The sequence below is a fragment of the Nyctibius grandis genome, chromosome 7 (genome assembly GCF_013368605.1).
Source record: "Nyctibius grandis isolate bNycGra1 chromosome 7, bNycGra1.pri, whole genome shotgun sequence".
Lineage (NCBI taxonomy): Eukaryota > Metazoa > Chordata > Aves > Nyctibiiformes > Nyctibiidae > Nyctibius > Nyctibius grandis.
Window position 1 is genome coordinate 27,495,640 of NC_090664.1, and position 24,072 is coordinate 27,519,711.

The window sequence follows — 24,072 nt, forward strand, 5'->3', positions numbered from 1 at the left end:
GAGGGGTGTTCACCGTGACTTGTTTGGTTTGTTCTGCAATTGGAATTTCCTCCTCCAAATTTAACTCAGTGAAGGGTGGCATTGTAAGGACTTGAGGATTTGTTGGCCTTCCTTTGACTGTATACATTAGTGTAGGGTGCAAGTCAGTAGGTATCTCCTTTAAAATTCTCTTTTCAGTGCAGTTTCTTTTCATGGAGCTTTCCTATATGCTCTTTAAAAAGCTCTGCAGCTTAGTTGATTAGTTTTACTCTTCATAATCTTACAGATAAGAAATATACAATGAGCTTTAAATCACATTTAGAAGAGAAAATCATCTCCAGGATTAAATCCTAATAAACTCAATAACCCTTTTGGACACTGTGAACATAACTAGATTTCTTCTACAACATCTTTTTTACTTCTTCAAGTAATATTGATGCTACTCCACTCAGAATTCTGCCAAATTGATTTGATTTACCAGATTTAACGGATTCCTGTCGCTCAGTTTCATTAGCATCCTTCCCAATCCAGACAAAAACCTGCAAACAGAGGAAAGATTTAGCTCCCATGTTGTTATAAGGATGTTGTGTACAGCAGGTAAAGGACAAAATAGTTGATTCCACTAGAAGGAAGAATAGACACTATGAAAAGACTGCAGAGATACCCAGCTCTCAAAAAGCACAATTGTTTGGGTTTTTTTTCCCTTGTGAGAGACTGTAGCTCTGTCCTGTGAAATCTCTCCACTCTCTTGACACTGGAAGGCCGGACTTTTATGCACTCTGATGAAAAGAACTCTAATTATCTTTTCCATGGATATCTTTTACAGTTTGGCAAGGAAATTGTTCTTTAGCTGTGGGTAAAACACTGAACAGGAGCTGTCTCTGGTTTGAGCTCTGCATGCTCATCAACGCTTGTGCCCTGTGATCAGTGCTACCCAGGGTAACTGCTAGATAACCCACTGAATAACCCAACAACCAGAGCCTCAATCTCCCATCCCCACATTTATTTTTTTTCTGTCAAAGATCCTTTTGGAAACCAGCTCCATGTCCCAGACTTCTTTCCTTCTTACCTGAGTCAGTATGTCCCAACTACTTTCCATCCAGCTCTTCCACCCACCCTCCCCTGTCACTCCTTCCCACGCGGACCTTGGACGTTCCTTCTCATTTCCAAAAACCTCAGCCTTTTTTTGCTTAAGGGTTAGGCTGAAGAAGACAAATAAAGCATGGGATCTGTAGCCTCCTCCCCCTTTCTCTCCAAGGGGAGAGGAAGGGTAGAGACAATATACTGTGAGAAACAGATGTGCCCTCCACACCCACAGTAAGTTTGCCTGTCATCCAAAAAGCTCTCCACATTTTCAGTTTTCAGTGAACCTGGGAAAATGATGAAAATTGTTTCTGTCACCCTCCACCCAGTTCTTCTGGAGAAATCTGTGCAAGGGTCTAGTGTTTGTCCCCTTCTCTAGTAATACTTTTTGTAAGTGTTGCTGCTGCTACATGGATTTTGTGGCTTCCGAATACCTTTTATGCAATAACTTTCTTTTTTAAAATTAATAAATTTTAGTGATAAAGTCAAAAACATTATTGGAGAAGAGAAGACTGAGAGGGGATCTTATCAACACTTACAAATACCTTAGGGGTGGGTGTCAAGACAAGGGGGCCAGACTCTTCTCAGTGGTGCCCAGTGACAGGACAAGGGGCAATGGGGCAATGGGCACAAGCTGAAACACGGGAAGTTCCACCTGAATATGAGGAGGAACTTCTTTACTTTGAGGGTGACAGAGCACTGGAACAGGCTGCCCAGGGAGGATGTGGAGTCTCCTTCTCTGGAGATAATCAAAACCCGCCTGGACGCGACCCTGTGCAATATGCTCTAGGTGAACCTGCTTTGGCAGCGGGTTGGACTAGATGATCTCCAGAGGTCCCTTCCAACCCTTAACCATTCTGTGATTCTGTGTTTCTGTGCCTTTCAGAATGCTGCCGGGGCTTATACTCTTGCAGCCTCCATTGGTTTTAATGGGAAGTGCCTGCCGTGATCTCACATTATGCTTGGAAATTCAATCATGTATGTTCACACTAGCACATCATATAGCTCAAAAAATATGGCTGGTATAATTTAAAGAAAAAAAACCCTCTTCCATTCTCACAAAGATGATTTTTCCTCCCATCTTATGATCTAAGTGGTTAAGAATAAATTATCCTTGTTACCACACAAAGCAGTGGTCAAGTACACAGCTTACCTGCTCCCAAGTGTCCAGCAACATGACATCATCTTCAGCCAAATCGTCCTGAGTGAATTCTCCTGGGACCTCCTCAATCTAAAAGGATATTATGTTTTGTGTTTTTTTGGGTTTTAATGATTTATCAAGATATTCTGATTTTGCACAGACCAAAGATATTTTTAAAAGGATAAGTCCAGAAACTGGTGTGCAATTCTTTTTGCTCCTAAAGGGTCAAGCTCTAAAGTGATTTGATGAATGTGTCAAGGGTGTTTCACTGAAAGGAAACAAATCACATAATTGCACGTCCTATAAAATCAGCTCTCAGTTTGTCAGAGTTGATAGGATATCCTCAGGAGAGGCAGAAGTTTACATTGTAATTGTGACTCTACTTTTAAAGGACTGTCACGTGTTTCGCTATGCTTGGTCATGTAGGAATGCTAAAGGGACGATAAGCAGATGGTGCAAAAGACATTTGTTTTCCCCACCCTGTGTTATGGTGGCCAGAAGGTCAGAGTGATCTGACCTACCTCTTCTGGGGAGCTCTAACAGTGGTGATTCTGTTACTACAGAAATGCTACAGGAAAGAGGGGATTTCACAGAATTTGGAGGGAATTTAAAACAAAACCCAAACAAGTGCACAGCTCCCAGCAGACTGTTACAGAGAGGTTGGTTCCTATTACTGTATTTCACAGGAGTGTTTTAGAAGCTTGTTAGAAGAATACACTTTACTACTCTCATGAGATTTTAAAGTCCTTATTAAAGGATCCTGTTTGTTTTATCCATCTCCAAATGAATGAGCTGTGCCTTCAGGAGACTGCAGAGATGGTAGCCAACTATGTCCCCTACCTAAAAATTAGTGCATCCTTGCCAAACAGTGACACAGCGTTGCCCTCACAGAATACGGTAAGTAATTAAGCCTGAATCACAGGCTTAATACCCAGCACACAGCTCTGGGTATTTGTGCTAAGGAAATAGGTCTTCCTACCTCCTTGAGCACAGGCCAATACCTTAGAGGCATAATTACATGTCTTAAATCTCTATGGAAAATTTCAGACTGCTAGGGACTTTTGGCAAGGGACATTTCTTTTTCTCACCACCACTATCAAACACATAAGGGGCAAGGCACTGACCTGGGCTTTCTCAGCGAAATGACAGCAGTCTGGCAATGCTCTGCAAGAACACAGGTGCTTTTGACTGGGCAAACACCTTATCTTTTTGCAACTGCAAGCCTCTAGTCCCAGGCTGGAGCAGGCTCTGCATGCAACCTCTGCAATATTAATTCTTCTGTCCATCCTTTGCATTTGGATTGATTTAAAGCACCAAACCTCAACTCTCTAGCTCTTGCCAAGCATGGCTAACTAAGCCAGAGGCCCAAATTAATTTAATGTCTGCTGATCCCCAAGGCAAAATATACCAGAAACTATATAATTAAACAGAGAGGAAAGTATCCCTCATATACTCACAATAAATCTGCCAGTCTTATTAGAACAACCATACAGGCGAGGGGGATGATCTTCAGCCTTCGTGAAGAGTTGTGATGAAGTCTGATATTTTTTTCTACCTCCAAGTGCTTTCCAGAAATCCTCTGAAATACACAATATATAATTTATTCAGCAGTGGATTTATCATTTGGCATTTTAGCTTGTTAGATACTGTTTCAAGAATCCCCAAACAATATCTTTGCTGTCTCAAAGATGAGTGTGATTTCTTACTGTTCTTCCTGCGGTTTGCCAAAATAACAATAAAAATATCACTTGCAGACCTAGACAGAGCAATGTGCTATGTCTTTCTCCCCTCCTAGGCATTCAGGGTAAAGAAAGGACTGCATTCCTCTGCAGCTCCTGCTACTGTCCTACAGACTTCCAGGGCATGACAGGCTTGTGCATCAGCCAGTTCTGGATGGATCTCCATGGTAAATGTCAGGTTGGATTTTCAAAGGGAGAGAGTGAGCATATGCTTCTGCTTACAAAATATATGATCACAAAAACCATTTAGGCTGTATTTCCATGCAGTGCTGTGTATTTTCAGCTGCCTATTAGCAACCGCATGGCCTCATACTAACCAGGTTCCTGGCCTTCATTAATCTTAGCAGTCTGGCATTTAAGAACGCTGGCAATGTATTGAGCTCCTTGTTCCTCTTCTTTGTTTGCTCCTTTTCCTACCCATGTGTAGCCAGAGTTGTTTGGCAGTTTCAGAACGAAGACATCATTAGAGTTTAGTGACATTGCATCAACATCGACCTAGATCAAAAAAGAAATTGTTTTATTCTTCATATTTTCAAATAAAGTGATCACTGTTTTGCATGGTTATACAAATTGTGTAGATAAATGTTAATCAGCTATGCTTTTTTTTTCTTCAATTTTCACCTAGATTTATACTGATGTAAATTAGAGAAGAACTGAACTTGAGACAGGGAACTGACTTGAAGGGCAAAACTTAGGACCGTTTGGCAGTAGGAAAGACTATCTCGTAAGGGTTGCTGATTTCTTGTCTATTTTTTGTCAGCTGACTGTTTGCTACACATTTTCTTACAGTTTCCTCTGAAAGATGCAGATTTGTTGCAGCCTGTTACAGCATATTCTCTTTGATTTATTAGATGAGTTGGTGACATAGAGCAGTGGATTTGATTTGGAGTTCTGTGTTCCTACCAGATGTGACTACCCAACAAGATTAGTAGGAGAGGCTCGTGGCAGCTCTACCATTTCCCATGCGGAATAGTTGGTTTACTTAGCGGGTGACCTTACCTCCGCAATCCTAGTAATGGCTGCCAGGTTCCTGCGGATTTGGAAGAGTCGTGTGGGTGGAGCAGGTTTCTGACCTTCCTTCTTGGATGTCCCATCCTTGTAGACAATAAACGGTTTGTTTTTGAACAAGCTCAGTAAATGTGCAGGTTCTTTGCCTTGGCTGACTCGGATCTGTACATATGTAAAGAAATGCAATAAAAGAAACAAAAGGACACAAGTAGTTATTTTTGGTCTTTGATGACTAGCATAGGGGAGACAATAACGCTAAGTATGTAACACGAATGAGAAGTGGCAAGCTGAGAAGATCTAAAAATATAATTCCAGACACATTAAAGTTAGAGCATTTGTGAGATTTTTTGTCAATCATGCTGACAAAAAGGCAAGATTCAAACTTCTAAGATAATGTTTAGCTGATTAAAATGGCTGCTATCTACTGTAATATTAAAATTACTCTTTTTTCAAAAGAACTGTCATTTTGTAGAGTTTTACAGTGACTTAATTCCCCGGAAAAACTATCTTGGAAGTTTAGGTGCCCTATATTTAAGCAGAGGAGAATGGTTATTCATCCTGTTCATTATTTCTGTGTGTATTTTACCTGCAAGAGGGTGAAAAAGATGAGCATAAATCTGTCTTGAAGAGCATAACATGGATGACAAAAATGAACTTCCATTAGAGAAGCAAAATGATGTTACTGCAAATCTCAGAGAAGCAGAAGCAGGTGCTTTTGCTTATCTCACCGCTGGATAGACTGGTACAGTTGCCTGATAAGGATACCCTAGGACACGTATTCTTGTAGGTACCAAACTGCGGCAGGATTTTACAAAAAAAAATCCGACAGAAAAAAAACCCAGCCCTGTGGAGAGAAACGGATTCCTGCAAAACAAACAGGGGACCGACTTTTGAATAGTCATTTGTACTGTAGTGCCATCTAGTGACCACAAAATACTACATTTAAACCTTTCAAATAATGCTAATACAGACATTCAGCACAGGTAATATATTCTAAGTAGCCGTGTACATGCATACAAATGCACACGTGCGTATATACATATCCGTGTGTATATATACACATACATATATAGACACATAAATATATTCCTAAATTCGTTGCAGGCTAAAAGTACTTTTAAGTATCACGTCCACTGCAGCGAGATGGATCTCCTTCAGCTTTAATAAAAAGGCTTTTTAAGCACATTATTATTGCAGCTGTTAGTAGTAATATTATTATTACTTTAGTGTTAGTATTGGCCTTAGGTATGAGGCAGGACCATATTGTGCTGAACTCTGTCCAAACAGAACAGGTGTTAGGAATATTTCAAGAAGTAATTACCTAGAAGTGTTCTAATCCTTCCTTAATATAATTTCAATCATAAATCATAACAGATTAATAGCTAAAAGTATGGTCTGCAATCTAAATTAACTGTACCTTGGTGGGTGGGGAAAGCCCTTTACTTTGGTAATTAAGAAATGGGAAGCACACAATTATCTTCTGATGCCTAGAAAATCTCTGCCTGTCCCTAGTCATCTTCCAGCTCTAGCCTTTCTGTGAAAACAGGAGATCTCTCACCTCTCCACCTACCCACCACTTCTCGTTGGTGATGAAAGGAGAGCACACACCCTAGTCATGCGAGGACTAGCTTATCTCCTCACGGCTTTTAGCTGCCAGTGTCCTGTGCCTTGCCTTGCACACCCCATTTCTGCATGTGGAGATTGTGTCTCCTGCTTTCACGGAGCTGCAAGCACTATGGGATGGGAAAACCCAAGTTACGTTCCTCACTACGGCAGGGACAAACCAGACCCTGTAGCACAGTTCTGGCAGGCTCTCCAATTCCGACTGTCATGTGGCTTTCATGTCTCCCAGTTTTGGCCCTCTAGAAGTCAGGCGTTTTGTCTGGGCTAAACATCGCAGCTTCCTACATAATCAAAAAGAGACAGGAAAGCTCACGCAGGGCTATCGCCCTGACAGGCACCTGCTGCAGAGTGAGTTGCCCTGGGAGGATCTTATCCTTCGGTCTCCACTGACCATGTACAGAGTTTGTAAGGCTACACAGGACTAAAACCTAATTTTTAGACAGTGAAAGTCAAAGCAAAGCAAAGGCAGTTTTACGTTGTGTTATATCTGTATTCTTTTGGACATCTACACTCAGAAAGGATGACTCAAATGGGAAATCTCCGGTGGCTTTAAAAGGAGCCCATGGTGCTTGGCTCGATACAGACCATGAGCAGTTGATATTCCCAGTCTTCAAATGCTACCTGCTTCTTTCAGTTCTCATTGAAATTTGCATATATTGCATGCTCTGTTGAATTCTATCCAAAAGACACTAACCTGCACAGCCTGACCATTCAATAACCGATCCAGCTGAACAGTCAGAAATGCAGACGCAGTCAGTTCATCTTTTGTAGTATGGGCTCCTTGCCTGAGAAAGACAAGGAGAAAGACAATGGTTAAGTCCAGTTTCAAAACACTCCAGAGCTTATACTGCATGACAAATGCACAGTAAAGAACCTTGCATTTACACATGGATCTACTCATAAGGACATAAAGTCAGCATAAAATAATATCCATATGCTGGAGGTCTGTGCAAAGCTGACCAAACATACCACGTGTAGATGATCTGCCCTTTAGGGTAAGTGTAGAGGATAACATAACAGTCACCACCATAGAATTGTCCGTACGTCTCAGGTCCCACGGGAACTCTGCCGCTGCTTTCTACACGCCAGATCTGGGGAAACAGAAATCACTGGAGAATGCTGAACTTCATCCTGAGACTCTTCAAGAAGCAATTTATTGTGTCATCCCTTGAGTGACCTTTGTTTCTGTTCACAAGTGTTATGGAACAAAAGCAGGAAGAATTCTTCATGAAGTAGATAGATACACCCTGCACCCACTGAATGAATAATGACCATCAACAAGCCATTGCAGTACACTTCTCTTTGTCTTGATGCTTTAATGCCACATGATCACCTCATAATGCTATGTTAAACTCACTTTTTTAACATCTTAAGGTGATAACATGATATGAATGGCACAACATTATGATTCATCATAGAACTATCTTGTCATTTGGGAGAGGCACACTGTAGTCAGATAACACACTGTTATGCAGATTTATTCCTATTTGATTCACTACAGCCCACTTCAGTTAACAAATGCTCTCCAAAAACGTGTTGCTAAAATTGTACAGCAAAAAATGCTTCAGCTGCTTTGGCTCAAGCCTACAGACATATGAGGTTAGAAATCTAGAAAATAGACCAATGAGACTATAGATATTTCTCTTTTTCTTCCAGAATTCTAACATGGAGACCTGTATTCAACAGGCTGTGTTGGTACAATGCCAAACCAGCCCTGTGTAGTCCAAAGATATTCCTGCAGTGGGGTATGGATAGATCTAGAAAGACCGTACAGTCAGTCATCTTTTTCTCTCTAAGTCCAGGCTACCTGAGAGACACGCTAGGGATGAAGAAGGTTCCTCTAGAAAGCAGACTGCATACATACATAAAGACATGGAAGGAATTTCTGACTTCAAGGGCAAGTTTTCCCATTCCAGATTTCAAGACGATGTGGGCTAGTAGTTTTTCTTTAGGTTAAGGATCATATTTAAAGTATACCTTTAAAAGGTATTGTGTAAAAGCAGAAATGTTTCTACTGTTTGATTTCTACTGATGACTGGTACACCTTTCATAAGCACCATAAAAACATGACCCAGCATACAATCGGCAAAGAGATTCACTTTCCATTTCAAAGTACCTTTTCTGATGGTAGAAGTAACAGTGCCACTAATGCAGTGTTACTCTACACAACAGTGTAAATGGCAAAACATAGAGTAGCAGATTATCCCGCTACAAGTAACAGAATAAATTAGGTAGGTGGGATACAATTTAATAGAACACAAAAATTACCTCTACTTTTCCTGAACCGTCATCTACCATGTTATGCTGGGCAGCCATTTGTGGAGACTCATGTAACTTGGTAGCATCAAATTCAATCTGCTCAATTTTAGCCACTCTCTCTGTGACGTATACTTTGCCAAAGCCATCGCTTTGATCTGTATCCTTCCAGTCTTTGAAAAATTGTTTGAAAATCGGCGTTTCACCTCCTTCAGGAAGGACTTGAATCTGAAATGAAGCAAGACATATGAAATGGAAGGAAAACAAAACTGACACAGTAACTCGAACAGAAACGTTTCTGAATTATCTGTTAGTGAAACGTTGCCCTTATAAGCCTTTAAAATTTATTTTTTTTTCTGATTTAAGACCAAAGTCTTTTAACAGAGCTCATGCTTTCCTGGTATCATCTCATAAATAGATCGCACCTGTGTGTTGGCAGGATAATTCATCTGCTGTATGAATTGTTCAGCATTTTTCATGGCAGCTTTTCTCTCTTGTGTGTTAGCATCTTTGCCTGGTTAAAACAGAAGGATAACAATACATGGGAAAGGGCAATGAACTCACAGATCCTTCAAAAACAATATGTCCTTGAGCCAGGTTTTCTTTGACATTGCTCTTGCCTCAGTCTTGGACAAACACAAATGCTGGACATCGCATGAGCAATAAGATTCACACAAAGTTGAATGGCCAAAACAGAACCTCAGTGGCTTTGAAAACAGTTGAAATAAAATAATTTTTTTTTAAAAAAAAGGAAAAAGGGGGCATTGTTTTCTGCTTAGTGTGTGTGTTTCTATCAAAAAATGCTGTTTGTAATACCTGCTTCGTTTAAGGTACAAGAACATCCTGGCAATTTTCTCTGAATCTTCCCTTGCTGGGCTGCAATGTGGTAAATAAAGCTGCTGTCAAGAGCTGCCATCACCTCTTCAGACAGTGCCAAAGTCTGAGTAAAAGAAACTCCCATTTTGTCTTGCTGGGCTGTGCAATTTACCACCACCCTTCCCCATCCATTGCTCCTTGTTCAGGCTTGCTCAGTGTAGGACATCTCTGAAAGTCTCTGTGGGATGATATTGTGTGTCAGGTCTGTGTCCCAGATGGCTGTCAATGACTATACTCCAAACGCCTCTTGGTCTAATAAGATGCTCTGGCATGCTATTCATTGTATTCCATTTTGAGTGAGACTGTTAGCAAAGGAATTCACACTCCTCAGCTTAGCGGTCTGAAGACTTCCAGCAGAGATGATAACTGCCGCCTCCCAGTGCAAGGGTGAGACTCACAGTCTAAGGGGGCTTTTCCACACATTACTATTACCAACAGTAGCAAAGTGAGGATGCACAGAGGAGCACGGAGGGCCACATTCAAAGGGCTTAAATTGTATTTTATTTATTTTACGCCTGATCCTATTGGCTTGGTTTTCCTAGGAGCTGTCAGGTAGAGGGTGAAAACCAGGAATCAGGGGGGTTAGGTAGACCTTAGGCCATCTGAGCACAATACTTCCAAAATGCTCTCTTTTAAAGGATGTTTCGCTAATGGCAAATAAAGTTTTCAAGCAAAATGCTTACAATGCTTCCTGGCCTGACTTCACCAGTTTGACAACTGCATCGATTAATTATTTGCTACTGCACATGGTAGAAAGAAATGCAAATGCCAGAGAATAATTTATACACTGCCTCAGACAAAAAAAGGCGAGGTACTCAGCACTGGATGCCATGACAGCACAACAACAATCCAGCTACTAGGTGTCCAGACCTAATTCCCCAGTAGGAGTATTCCCCTGGGAAATGTTCAGTCAAAGCAATTGCAGACACTCCTACAAGCATTGACGATACCACAGAGAAATATTCACAAGAAAAAGAGAAGCATCAAAGTCTTTGCAAGGTTATGCTTTTTGTTGATGTCTGGGACACTCACCTTTCAATTTCACACCTCTGTGGAGCAATGTATGAAAATATAATATCTACCCTTTATCAAACCTTCACTGTCCAGATTTTGTCCCAGAAGATAGGGATTTGATGACAATATACAGAACTTGTACAATTCTTTATGTTTGCTTTGTAATTGCCACTTAGATAAGCATTTAAGAACCCAAGATTACAGGTACCTCAAAAACAGCCAGGATCCTTAGACAAGACTCGGTCTTGAGGCCCTTCCCCAAGTAAGCAATCCTTGTCCACTGACCGCACCAAGGAAGAACTGTGTGCAGGGTACTGTGTCCAGCCAGTATTAAATTCTTGCTAGTGTCCCGAGGGTGTTGTGTCAACTTCTTAGATATGTCTGTGTAGCTTCTGCATTTGCAACAGAAGTGTTCTCTTACCTTTCCACACAAAGATCTTCCTTGCAGCACCATTGTCCAAAATGAAACACTCCTCAGATAAAAGCAGAGCTATGGAGAAGGGGTTTTCCTCTGCTACCATGGACACCTTCATGGATCCACTTGCATCTGACACCTAAGAGAGCAATAATTTCAAATATAGATCAGCTCTGGCTTTTATAACCAAATTAATTTCTGCTCCCAAAATTACTATAAAAATCAATCGCCATTCGTATATAAATGGCTGTATGAAATTTGAGTGCTGCTGGAAAGTAAGGTAGGCTGATTATTTTTTTTGTTTCATTTCATTTTACGTCCAGTAGAGGGAGATGTAATGTTAATTTTAGTGAGTTTGTTGGATCCCTGTCTCACAACTGCTTAAAATAGATCTGTTCTCTTCCACTTTCAATTCAACTGCTAATTGACTGAACACCTCACAGTTAAAAATCTGTATTTTCTTCAGCCTCTGCTATATGCTCAGCTGAACTGGTGAAGTCCCTAGATGACATCTTCTTCTACCAAGCAACCCGCACTGAAGCCAAAGGTACACGTACGTGCTGAACAAGAACATTTGAAATTATAATAAAATAATCCTACAGTGATATTAACAAGTGAAATACCTACATTTATAACCTACAGTTCTTTAATTGGAAACTGTAATATAAGACCTGTTGCAGAATCTGTAACCTCTGCCACCACTGTAAGGTCATGTAGACCTTTAAAACCTTTTAAACCTCACTCCTGCATGGCTGAGAAGACCAGTTATTACTACTGAAAAGTTATCAGTATTGTAATAACTTCTCTAGCAGTCTTTACTTTACCACTGCATACAAGAAATAAAAATCAACTATTATACCTACTGTGAGGGCTTACTGTAGACCTGTCTCCTGACTTTGACACTCACTGTTATATTGCAGCACATTTAAATTTAGCTAACAGAGCTCTGTTAGCAGGACTCATATACTTAGAGGAATTTATTAGATATCCACAGAATTTTCTGAGCGTTCTTAGGATTCCAAAATTCACTGCAAGCACTTTTCTCTAGTATTGTCTTACTACAATGGTCTTTGATCATACATGCAGGCCTTCTTTTTCTTCTATTTCTTTCTTTTTTTTTTTCCCCCTAAACCCCTGCTACAAAGATAAATATGTGCCAGATTTTTTGTCAAGAATGGAATGATTAATGGGAACTAAACACAGCATGTAGACAACAAGGACTAAAAAAGGCCTTGTAACTGATCACCTCATACAGGCTTCTCGTAAACCCCAGCCACAGATACAGGTAGGGGAAGAATCACGTAACAGACAGGGAGAGAGGTGGCTCCACCCTGCTGTGGTCTGTGGGATGCAGGAGCTGCAGAGGGAGCAACTCATCCTCTCTCACACTTCACAGCAGCTTCGAAGCTACCGTAGATGGCACCGAGAAGGTCACACACACGGGGATCCCGTAGCACTTGGTGCTGTCAGAGTGCTGCCACTTGTTGAGCAAACCCTTCTCGTTGCATGACTATGGGGAAGGGAAGAAAGTACGGAAAGTACATGGTAGGCCAGCGGAAGATTCTTTTCTAGCACACAAGGCAACCTTGTTACATGAGTCAGAGTGAAAAGTGCTGAAGAGAAAGGTCCAGCTCTGAGTGCTAATGAGGGCTTGTAAAAAAAATACTCTTCTTGCAATCTTCATGAGAAAATATTTTTTTTTTCCTTGGGAGAGGGGATAAAAGTCTTTTCTAGATTTCATTAAAAACATCCCCTTTTCTAAATACTTTTTCACTTCTTTTCTCAAGTGGAAGAATCTAAAAGGAAGGGGAGCTGTGAAAAAAAAAAAAAAAAGAAAAAAAAGAGAATATACAGGCCTGAAAATAGTTTGTTTTTTTCCAGTTCTGTGGCTTCTTCCAATGAAATGGAATGTCTACACATTTTAATTTCAAAACATTTTTTTTTGTGTGAGAAAGGATCAAATACAAAAACCCAAGTCTGCTTTGGCACTGCTAATGAACAAACATTTTGGAGTAATAGTTATCTACTAAAGTTAATCACAGACTATTTGTTGAGTTATGTATTCCATGAATGTAATCATAAAATTCCTACTGATTTAAATGGAGTAAAAAATTTATCCATTTTGTTTACATTTTTCTGACATTGACACTGTCCTAGTCAGTGATAAGCCACTGCAGGTGAGGACGGAGGAAAAGGGCATTGCAAAAGAAAGGAGTTCTGCATTCAAATTCCATTGGATTTTGATTTGAAAAATGTAATATAACTGCTATCTCTCAAAACTCTGCCAAGAATAACTAAATCATATATGACTACTAAAACTCCCACTTTTAAAATCAAGAAGACAGGAAATACAGTTTAAGACCAGTTAATTCTTCTTTGACCTGCACTGTGTGGTTCATGGGCCACACTTAACTTGTTTCCTGCGTAAACAGGACTGTAATCCATTCTATTTTCTCAGATTACCTGGGCTGTCTTGACTGACATCCTTTGAGAAACTTGTCCATTGGCTGCAAGTCAACTAACACAACTGCAGTTCCATAACTGAAGCCAGAACTCCATAAATGAGGGCACTACGTACACGTATACTGTTGAGTGTACCTAACTAAAAAAAATATAAATTACTTACCATATATAGTTTAGCACTTCTCCTGTTTGTAATATCAGCCAGCTCATCATCATCATCACCACATTCAGGAAGCGCTGGCTTGCTCCCTAAAACCTGTACAAGAGAATAACAAATTCAATGCAGAGAGACAGTAGCTTCTGTAGTATAAATACCTAAACACTGTAATGTGTTGACCCAGTAATTGATTAGTCCGGGTCATCTTTACATGTAATCCAATCTAAATCCAGACTGATGTATGACTTGTTCACAAATATATGTGTAAGTTTAAATAACTGTGTCAGATGTCCAGCAGCGTTAGATCTACATGCTGTCTTTCCTGCAAGCCAACTTGCTGGTTGTCTATAGACTAAGATAGGAAATGATATAGGGGAAAACAGCTTCAAAGGATACAAACACACACACATACGCAGAATAGATGTTTACGTGATACTGCTCTATGTGTGCGTTTAAATGTCTGTCTTCCCCTTTTCCTCCCGGTAACTTCTGAACTGTCAGCAAGCAAATCTTACATTTTTTTGAATGACATTACCCTTAAAATGTTTGAAAATACTAAAATTAAAGTAGACAAAGTGAAATATATGAGTTGAAATTGTCTTTAAAAATATTTCAATTGACACTATAAAATATCCGATTATAAGTTAAAAAAAATCTAAAAAATTACAGATTCTTAATCCTATTTTAAGGAAGAAAAATTAGCTAAGGTCTTGAAAAAAATTTATGGAGTGAGAAAAACATTTTCTTGCTCCACCACCAGAATGTCAATTTTAACACAGTAGTTTTACATAACAGTAGTTTTACACTGTAGTAGTTTTATACCATGGGTAACCTTATAAAAACTATCACTACAAGAAATTTACAGAGGTTCATCAAGAATACGTAACAGTCAGGTAGTCACTATTAGATCCTAGTTACTCATTCTTAATGATCTTTCATTAAGATATGATTCACATATGACCAGATCCAAAAGTTACATACAGAATTTTATGGATTTCCATGAAATTATGTCCCAGAGTGAAGGTAGTAGTAATTGATACGTCTGAGTAACTAAGTATCAAGTACAAGGGTACTGCCACCCTTCTGTACTGGGTTTGAGTGGCAAGGTTTTGCTAGCTGGGGGGCTACAGGGTGGCTTCTGTGAGAAGCTGCTAGAAGCTCCCCCCATGTCTGACAGAGCCAATGCCAGCCGGCTCCAAGGGGGACCCGCTGCTGGCCAAGGCTGAGTCCATCAGCAACGATGGTAGCGCCTCTGGGATAACATATTTAAGAAGGGGAAAAAAAAAAACCTGTGCAATTGCAGCCAGAGAGAGGAGTGAGAATATGTGAGAGAAACAACTCTGCAGGCAACAACGTCAGTGAAGAAGGAGGGGGGGGAGGTGCTCCAGGCGCCAGAGCAGAGATGCCCCTGCAGCCCGTGGTGAAGATCATGATGAGGCAGGCTGTCCCCCTGCAGCCCATGGAGGTCCACGGTGGAGCAGATAACCACCTGCAGCCCATGGAGGGCCCCACACCAGAGCAGGTGGATGTGCCCAAAGGAGGCTGTGACCCCATGGGAAGCCTGTGCTGGAGCAGGCTCCTGGTAGGACCTGTGGACCCGTGGAGAGAAGCCCACGCTGGAGCAGGTTTGCTGGCAGGACTTGTGACCCCGTGGGGGACCCACGCTGAAGCAGTCTGTTCCTGAAGAACTGCACCCTGTGGAAGGGACCCGCACTGGAGCAGTTAATGAAGAACTGCAGCCCATGGGAAGGGTCCATGTTGAAGAAGTTCATGGAGGACTGTCTCCCATGGGAGGGACCCCACACTGGAGCAGGGGAAGAGTGTGAGGAGTCCTCCCCCAAGGAGGAAGGAGCAGCAGAGACAACGTGTGATGAACTGACCACAACCCCCATTGCCCGTCCCCCTGCGATGCTGAGGAGGAGGAAGTAGAGAATTCAGGAATGAAGTTGAGCCTGGGAAGAAGGGAGGGGTGGGGGGAAGGTGTTTTTAGATTTGGTTTTATTTCTCATTATCCTACTCTGATTTGATTGGTAATAAATTAAACTAATTTCTCCAAGTCGAAGCTGTTTTGCCCATGACAGTAATTCATGAGTGATCTCTCCCTGCTCTTATCTTGACCCACGAGCCTTTCATTATATTTTCTCTCCCTTGTCCAGTTGAGGAGGTAAGTGATAGAGAGGCTTTGGTGGCCACCTGGCTCCAGCCAGGATCAACCCATCACACCTTCTTATTGACACAGTACATTTGCTTATAACATAGACTCACATGCAATAACACTGTAAATATTTGATAACAGGGAAACCTGACAAAGCATACAGCTGCAATTTGGAAAAAAACCCACAATATATCCTAAATATTTAATATAAATCTGCCATCTGTGGAGTTTCCTGAGCTGGCAAAGCCAGTAAAATACTTGGCCTTGGTAAGTGTGATCGCTCCAGTTTAATCTAAAATATTTTACTCGTTGAAGAAGAAAAAGTAATGTCCTGAGTGTTTAAGAAAGATGTTACCAGTAGCTTTTCAGTAGCTATCAGTCAGCTTTTCCTGAGTTTACGCTACATGGCTGCAGATTTACTAATGTATAGGCCAAGCAGGGTCATAGCAGACTGCCACCACACTGGTGAATGGCTAAAAACAATGGGCGTGTGTGGCATATCAGCACAAGTTTCTTAAAGTGTTTCCCTTTCTAGGTTTTCACACTAACCAGCAGCCTACACACATGGTGTAGAGCACCAAGAATAATGTTGTCTTTGCAATGCAAGGGTCAGAAAATTGCCAATTGACAGGCATGCTGCTTTACCCGAACAGACACTGAATAGGTTTGAGGGTTTTATATTTGACTTTCAGTGATGTTTATGAGGATAAAGAGTCCTGTTAATAAAACTTCCAGAAGTCCATACTCACAAGTTCTCTGCTTAATTGTTTCCAGCAAAAAAAAAAAAACAAACCCACACAAATTGTGGTTCCTGATACAGTTAAAGCCAGCATTTTCCCTTGCTGTGCACATAGAATACAGGTGGCACCACAATTATTTTGCAGCTTCATTGTAAGTCACTTAAAGTGATATAAAATAAACTGCTCTTAAAATTTTCTGCTTGCCCAGGGGTCTTTGAAAACTATGCGAGTGCCACTGTATATTTTTAAACAAGGCAAAATAGTGCCTGATAGTGTTTGTGAAAGCATTTGACAGAAGCAGCCTCTCAGTTCACAGCACGGTCTAGGCGCTCCACTCTGGTGGCAATCAAACGAAGCAGCCTCTATGATTTAAAAACTGGGCTTTAAAATTGGCCTCAGCACAGTTCAGATTGCTGGCCTAACCTGTTGGTGTCTTAAAGCTGCATGTAGAAATGTTTTTCTGAACTAGATAGAGAATTATTGTCAGACTCCCTAAGTCTTATCTTAGGAAATCTCAGTTCATCAGTACCAGCACAGAGAGAAGGGTCAAAACCTCGTTTGCGCGGGTGCAGTTACAGGTATGAGATGAACTGCCCTGGAAAGGGCAAAGACATTGTTGTTCTGGGGAAATCCATTCACAGTTCACTGAACAGCAACTTGCTCCGTAGCTTCTCTGGCCAAAGCTAGCCCTGTGCTTCAGCATAAGCAAGCAGAAAAGGAACATTACTCATTTTTGTGATTCTTCTGCAGTTTCTCAGAGGAGCCCAAATATAAATGGAGAAGCCTTAAGGGTGCCCCCTTCTTCTGCGTTTAAAGTCACAGTTGCTTGTAGATCCTGGCATTTTGGTGACCTTTGCTAAGTAGGGACAAGATATGCTTCTCCTCCCACCAGATAAGAAAACCCAGGACTTGTGAGGAGGGCTGTGCAGCCAACACAGCCGTTAGAATAAGCCTTGAGCTGAATCACTAATGGATATGTATTCCTGTGTGTGTTGGTGTCAAAACCAGAAGATGATAGAAAGTTAAAATTACCTAAGGCATGTGAAGACCCCAATTGTGAAGAGACACAGCGTGCACTATATATATTCAATATGAAGTGATACAGTATGAAATACATATAGTCAGTACACTTTTGTGTTGCTAGGAACAACTTACGTCATTCCCAACATGCAATAATTTCAGCTAGTTTGTCTTATAGACCGGAGGATGAGACAGATCATGGAAGGAAAAATTATGTGCTTAAACAGAAAGCAACTTATGCTGAAAAAAATGTTAAGTTCTGTCCCAAAGAAATTCCTTACAGAGAAGTTGTCTTTCTGCCTTCTAAGGCAAACTCCCGTGCCATGGCTGGGTCCACACGCAGCCACGTATATGCCTGGATGTTATCACAACTGATAATTTTATCAATAAGATTACAAAGTGTGTATTGAACAACAGCTAACTGCTATGCTGGAATTGGGCTGTATCATTGCCTAAGCATATGGCTGGCTGAGTTGCAGCTCTCGAGGGCACTTCACTTTTATATAGATGATGTTCATGTGATACATGAAAACAAGAACAAATAATGTCAGCTGAGGCTATAGTTAAAGGCTCCTAAAGTTTTCAGGAGGGTTTCCCAATAAAATGACTTAAATCATCAGTTTAAAGGACATTGAATCTTACGATCCTTATCTACATATACTCTTAGTTTCACCAAACCCTGTGGCAGTCACATACATAGGGCCTTGCGCGTATAATTCTCCCTATACACAGGCTGCTCCACTAGGTCTCCATGTCTTAGGACCCAGTGTAGTGACAACCCTAGGCTGGTTCTACTGGGCTGCTCTGAGATTTGAGACCCTGACTTGCAAATCTGCGAAGAATTCAGACACACATATCCACTCTACACACCTGAAAATAGCAGTGCTCTCTTGGGGACACAAAACAGCCTAGCCACACTTTTCCCTGGACATCAAACCATATTGGCAACTTCAAACCATACCTGTCATTAATACGTAGGTGCACACAGAGGTTTTGAAACCACTTTTAAAATCATTATTATTATTAACTGCAGTAGAAATCATCTAAAGAATAATTAGGGGCCCTAAAACTATACCCATGTCCCAGCTTCTTCATTCTTTGGGCTTAGCGCCTTTCTTTGCAGCTGCTGATTTCCAAACCACAGAGACTCTTCATATCACTTCTTCTTATCTGCCATTGACAGATTAAGGTGCCAAACCACCCCTCGCTTTCTGTTGCTCCACCACAGAATGATGCTTATCCTCTCCCCACCATTGCTTCCTGCGTGCAGGTTTATCAGAGTCCTGGAGAAAAGCATGAGTAACTCCGGCCTCAGCGATGGTGCACACAGGCGTAGCGCCGCTATTCTGCAATGACCGCCGGTGTGCACACTCTAACCTCACAGTACATGTGAGGTTGTTTAACCACTTCAGGCTTAATCTGCTTCACAGGTCTTTCAGAATAAGACATGCCCATAGCTGGCTACAGCAGAGCCTACCTTGCTTTACATGGCTATCGCCTAATGCCAGCTTATCTCTCAGTGAGAGCATCAGACTACCAAGTTAGCATTGTTTTAGCAAAAGTATTCATTGACTCCACACCTAGATATTGTCTATGGGGGTATAACAGGAAGTCAACCTGCATTAATTTTAAAAGTTTTGTCTTTTAAGTTCTGTTAAACCTTTGTGTTGACACTCAGGTTAGTGCAAGAATATCGTAGTGGAAACCAACAGAACATCAGTTCCCCCACAACAACTGCCCAAGTTCATTCTTATCTTGTGGTAAACGCAGTGTAGTTTATCCTGCCTGCAAAACCATAATCCCTTCTCATATTCTCACGTGCACGAGTTCTTCTCTGTAAATACCTGCACCCCCTCAGAGAATTGCAAAATACAAAGCCAAAGCTTTTACTGACAAGTGAATGAAATTCCACTCTGTTGCCCTTAAAAAAGAATAGAAGTCATCACAGACAAAAGGTTTCTGATCTGTAGGAATTTGACAAAGTAAATAATTTAAAATAAACTCATCAAAATAAGAAATTTAGCAAACATTGTCTTCATAACTGGAGAAGCCAGCTCTGCATCATAAAAATAGTTGATATTAATTTAATGGGAGCAAGAAGTTTAAAGAGTTTAGTGAGGCTGAAAATCCAACTAGGAAAACAATACTTGAAGAACATGTCAGGTGAAGGTTAATTAAGAGAGAAAACCAGTTTCGTACAGTTTAACTTGTGTACACTAGCGCTGTGTTTGTGTTTCTTCTTACTACACGCAGTTTGGGTTAGGTTTCTGGGTCTGAAACTGAACTATTTGTTGTGGCTGTGATCCCAAACACATTCAAATTCCCCTCTTTATATGCTAAGAGCAATAGAAAGAAAAGCAAGACATTTACATAGCTTAAAGCTGTCTTGTGGGCCTGACATTTTATTACTTAATACTTTTGGAAAACAATCATGTTTAGTAGCTCATCATTTACTTTCTTGCACGCTCCAAGATAAGCAAGTATACCCTGCTCCTGCAAACTCAAAGTACATGTGCAGGCTGTGACAGAGAATAAATCCTCCATGCAGGACAATAGGTCTGAATATAGGCACAGTGTGAACCCATTGGTAGATAAAGGTTTAGATTTTTATTAACCTTCAAAGCAGAGAAGAATATTACAATGAATATCTCTCTGAAATAAATACTGTCTCAAAGAACTACTCCAGTAGCCAGCAAAAGTTAAAAATCCAGCAGAGAGAGGAAAGGATGAACATGATGCAGGGCTAGTCACCATCTGTCTGGGCCTGGGTACCAGCGCAGACATACACCCAGAGGTTCATCGGGCAAAGGTGGCTTTAGGGCTTTGCTGCTAAACTAACAGCCACAGTTTCATTTCCAATCATTTTGGCTTGCTGGTTCTCCTGCCACAGCACAACCACTGCAGAGGATATTCTGGTCCAGACAAAAACGACTTTTGACCTTGGTCGGATTATGAATAGCTGAATATGCTTATTTCACTGGTTATTATAACTTGGAGCTCTTTCCATCAATCTGAGCAAACAGTCATAGTCTTACAAAAAATACACTCCCACCAGGAGAAAAAAATCCTTTCGCTAAACTGCTCCCAGGTAGCTAGCAGGATTTCTGCCTGAAATTGCCTCTCACTAGCAATTCCAGCAACAACAGATGTCATTACACACTCACCTTGAGCAGGAGACCTCCCACCTGCCTGAACAGAGACTGAAATAAGAAGGAAACAGCCATAACATACTGAGAAGTGGACACAAGGATGTTTTATGCTAACAAACAGTTCTGGCATGTTGTTAATTTTTTTTAGCTTTACCATGTAATTTATCAAAAGGACTTCCTGGTACTAAGGTCTAAACCTGATCTGTCTGCATTCAGCTTGCTATAAAACAGCAAAACGCATCAATTGCTCGTGGCACTTTTGATGCATAAATTATGGCCTACCTTTTTAGTCAGTTTCTGTTGGCTCAGGAATTTCAAATGCAAATCATAATTTTATTCATAGCTCTATGCTTAACTTCCTAAAAATAGGGCATTAGGTTTTGGCAGTTTTTCATACAATATTTGCAACTTTGCATGTCTGTCTGGGATAATTTGAATATAAAGCCTTTATTGGTATGACAACAATATTCTAACATTAATTTTCTGCTCTGTGAAACAGGCCATGGATAATGTGTTCACCAAAAAAGTATCTAGATCAGTCCTGAGAGTACAAATTCGATGTTTTTCAATAGTTTGCCTCTGAGGTAAAACAAGCATCCTTCTGTCCTGCTGGGACTGCACAGCTGGTGGTACCTAAGCTAGCTATTTACCCTGAGATTGGGTATGCATGAAATGAGTTGAGGAAACTCCCAGCCTAGGTTATTTTCAAATGTCTGGCTTTTAGGATGCCTCCAAGATGAACAGTGATCCCACACTAAAGAAACCGGGAGGGTGAATGGTAGTAACTATGCAAACACAGGAGACTTTTTGTAACCAGTACTGCACCTGAAGATTGAGAATTGAGCTGTTCAGTGACCTGCCTACCTGAAGCATAATTAAAAATACAATAAGTAATCACCCCTACATCTTTTTTGCATTTATACTAATACTTTCTACCTCATTTTTTTTATCTTACTCCTTTGTTACATCCTCCTCTGATACCAGCAGAAGTATTAGAAATGAGACCCAAATCCTGCAGAGACTTGCACATGTGCTTGAGATGTCTGGTTTTTCTGCTTTATTGGGACATAAAGTTAGGCACACACTGAAGTCTTTGTAGCTTTGCAGATCTCTGTTTGAAAGCCTTGTGGATAAAAAAATCTTATGTGATGCATGTTAGTGCATGCTTGAGTGTTGGAAAATAATGGAAATAAATCAGTAACTAATGCCAAGAGGGAGCCTCAGACATAAAGAATATTTATCTGCTAAAATCCACAAAACTCCCAGCTTTTCGTTCCTTAAGTGCCTCCACTTTTGCAGCAGGGCATTTGCAGTGCTCCCACACAGGCTGGTCCCGAGGCTGTGGCAGGCTGGACCATACCAATATTGGGGTAAAAAGAGGAGTATGGCAAATACTCTGTGAAGCTTGAAGCAGCGGGGAATGAGCTGGAGGAAGCAGCAGCAGGTGATGGGCAACCAGTGACCCCACTAGAAAACCTGTGTTCCCAGGGGATCTATAGTGGCTGGAGGGACAGGCAGGCAGCCGTGATACATAGCAGCATTAGGGCGAGCAGAGGGACCTGCAGCAAGGTGTTTCAGCACTCAGTCCATGCAATGGGAAGGTGGAAAAAGCTACTCAGGGCACTGAAATATTTTCCCAGTGCACCACTGGCTGTATTCACAAGCTCAGAATTTCCAGTCCCATATAGCCCAAAAGATCAGGTATGCCAGGGGATCCTCTCTGGTATGACACCCAAACACTTGCATGCAAGACAGAGCACAGATTTGGAAATCTAATGGTTAAGCAAGCAAATCAGAGAGTATTTTGATAGATTTTCTCTAATGCCTCCTGCTGAATCTTTAAATAAATTAAATATTTATCAGGACAGAAAGAGAGAGCAAGAATGTTTCTTTCACCCAGTTGTAGAGGAGATATGTCCTGCTTAGCTCTTTGAAAATAATTTCTTCCTGCTAGTTTAGGTCACCTCCACTATCTGATTTCTGTTTTTAAGTTCCCACATCTCCTCAAATTTTGTGTAAAGGAGCCAAAATGTTCAACAAGGGGGCTATGATTCTACCTCTTACTTCTACAGGCAAAGCCAGGTAGTATCAAAGTCATAAGCAGTTATGTAAGCAAAAGACCTGGCCCTAATAACCTGCTTTGCAGTAAATACAATAATTATATTTACATATTTCTTCAGTGTTACACACTCAGTGGTGGTGGAAATACTGAACTGATCTCAGAACATGTGGAACAGTTTCTTGTATACAGCTGTTCTGTACCCTTGCCCTGACATGAGAGGACTTTTACTCCAGTGTTATATGGCCTGGATAGGGAACAGCAATCTGTGCATACGCAGACTCCTCTGAAAAAAAACCTATAAAGTTTTTCTCCCTGAGCCCTTCCTGCACTGCAGAACTTGCAATAAAGAAAATTCAAAGGCAACCTTGAGCAGAGATCCTGTGAGAGTTGCTCTGCACAGGGGCTGACATGAGGCAGACCTGGTGGGAAAAAAAAAAAAGGAAAAAAAAAATTTCCTTTCAAGGTATATCTGTCTTGGGGAGATGTGGGGTTCCAGTAATAGAATATCTCTGAGCTTTTTATACAGCAAGGAAACTCTGCCCTTTCAGTTCTTCTCCATGAAATTCCCCCATTGCTAGAAAGTACATGGAAATAACTGCTAACAACTCCATGTAGAGATAACTGCTAACGACTCTTTTCTTTGGCCTTGTCTTCTTAATTATGCTCATTTAATAACTGAAAATTATAGTGGTTTTTCATCAATAGATTTCTTGATAGTCTAGCACAGAAAGGAAAAAAGCCATTACAAACTCCATTAATATTCTAACGTGTAATTATAAGATTATAATTGGCTAATATGGTAACCCTGCAAGCACTATAGCTGCTGAAGAAGAAAACATAACAAAGATGAGTGGTTTTCTCACCCACAAGAATGCAAACGAGACACATTATAATTGAATGGCAAGCACTTCCAGAAATTAATTGGTTTTAGAAATTCACTAAAATATCTAGCATAGAAGCATCTTTCCTAGCATAAAAAATTAAGTTTTCGACCATCTATTATTAGAGCTGTTCATAAACGATTTAGTTCATGCCATGCAGTAGGATATGCTGAACATTTTCCAAAGTAAATTTCTAATGCAGGCACGGAAATTCGTCTTTAGAGACGTAATTAAAAGCCTGACTTTCAGATGTACTTGCCACCTGCAGCTCCTATTCAGTTCACTGTCATTTAAGAAACTGGCTTCAGGCA

At 40.8% G+C, this 24,072-nt stretch overlaps 1 protein-coding gene across 1 annotated transcript in view; it reads right to left on the reverse strand.

Moving 5' to 3' along the window:
- Nucleotides 1-24,072, reverse strand: part of SCIN (scinderin) — a 51,254-nt gene that overhangs the window by 810 nt on the left and 26,372 nt on the right. The window contains exons 5-15 of the mRNA XM_068404674.1: nt 13,761-13,853; nt 11,141-11,273; nt 9,255-9,343; nt 8,842-9,057; nt 7,543-7,664; nt 7,268-7,358; nt 4,942-5,112; nt 4,260-4,437; nt 3,661-3,782; nt 2,216-2,293; nt 458-518 (exon numbers count right to left, since the gene is read on the reverse strand). Of these exons, the coding sequence (XP_068260775.1) occupies nt 458-518; nt 2,216-2,293; nt 3,661-3,782; nt 4,260-4,437; nt 4,942-5,112; nt 7,268-7,358; nt 7,543-7,664; nt 8,842-9,057; nt 9,255-9,343; nt 11,141-11,273; nt 13,761-13,853 (1,354 nt within the window). The remainder of the gene's footprint in view (nt 1-457; nt 519-2,215; nt 2,294-3,660; nt 3,783-4,259; nt 4,438-4,941; nt 5,113-7,267; nt 7,359-7,542; nt 7,665-8,841; nt 9,058-9,254; nt 9,344-11,140; nt 11,274-13,760; nt 13,854-24,072) is intronic.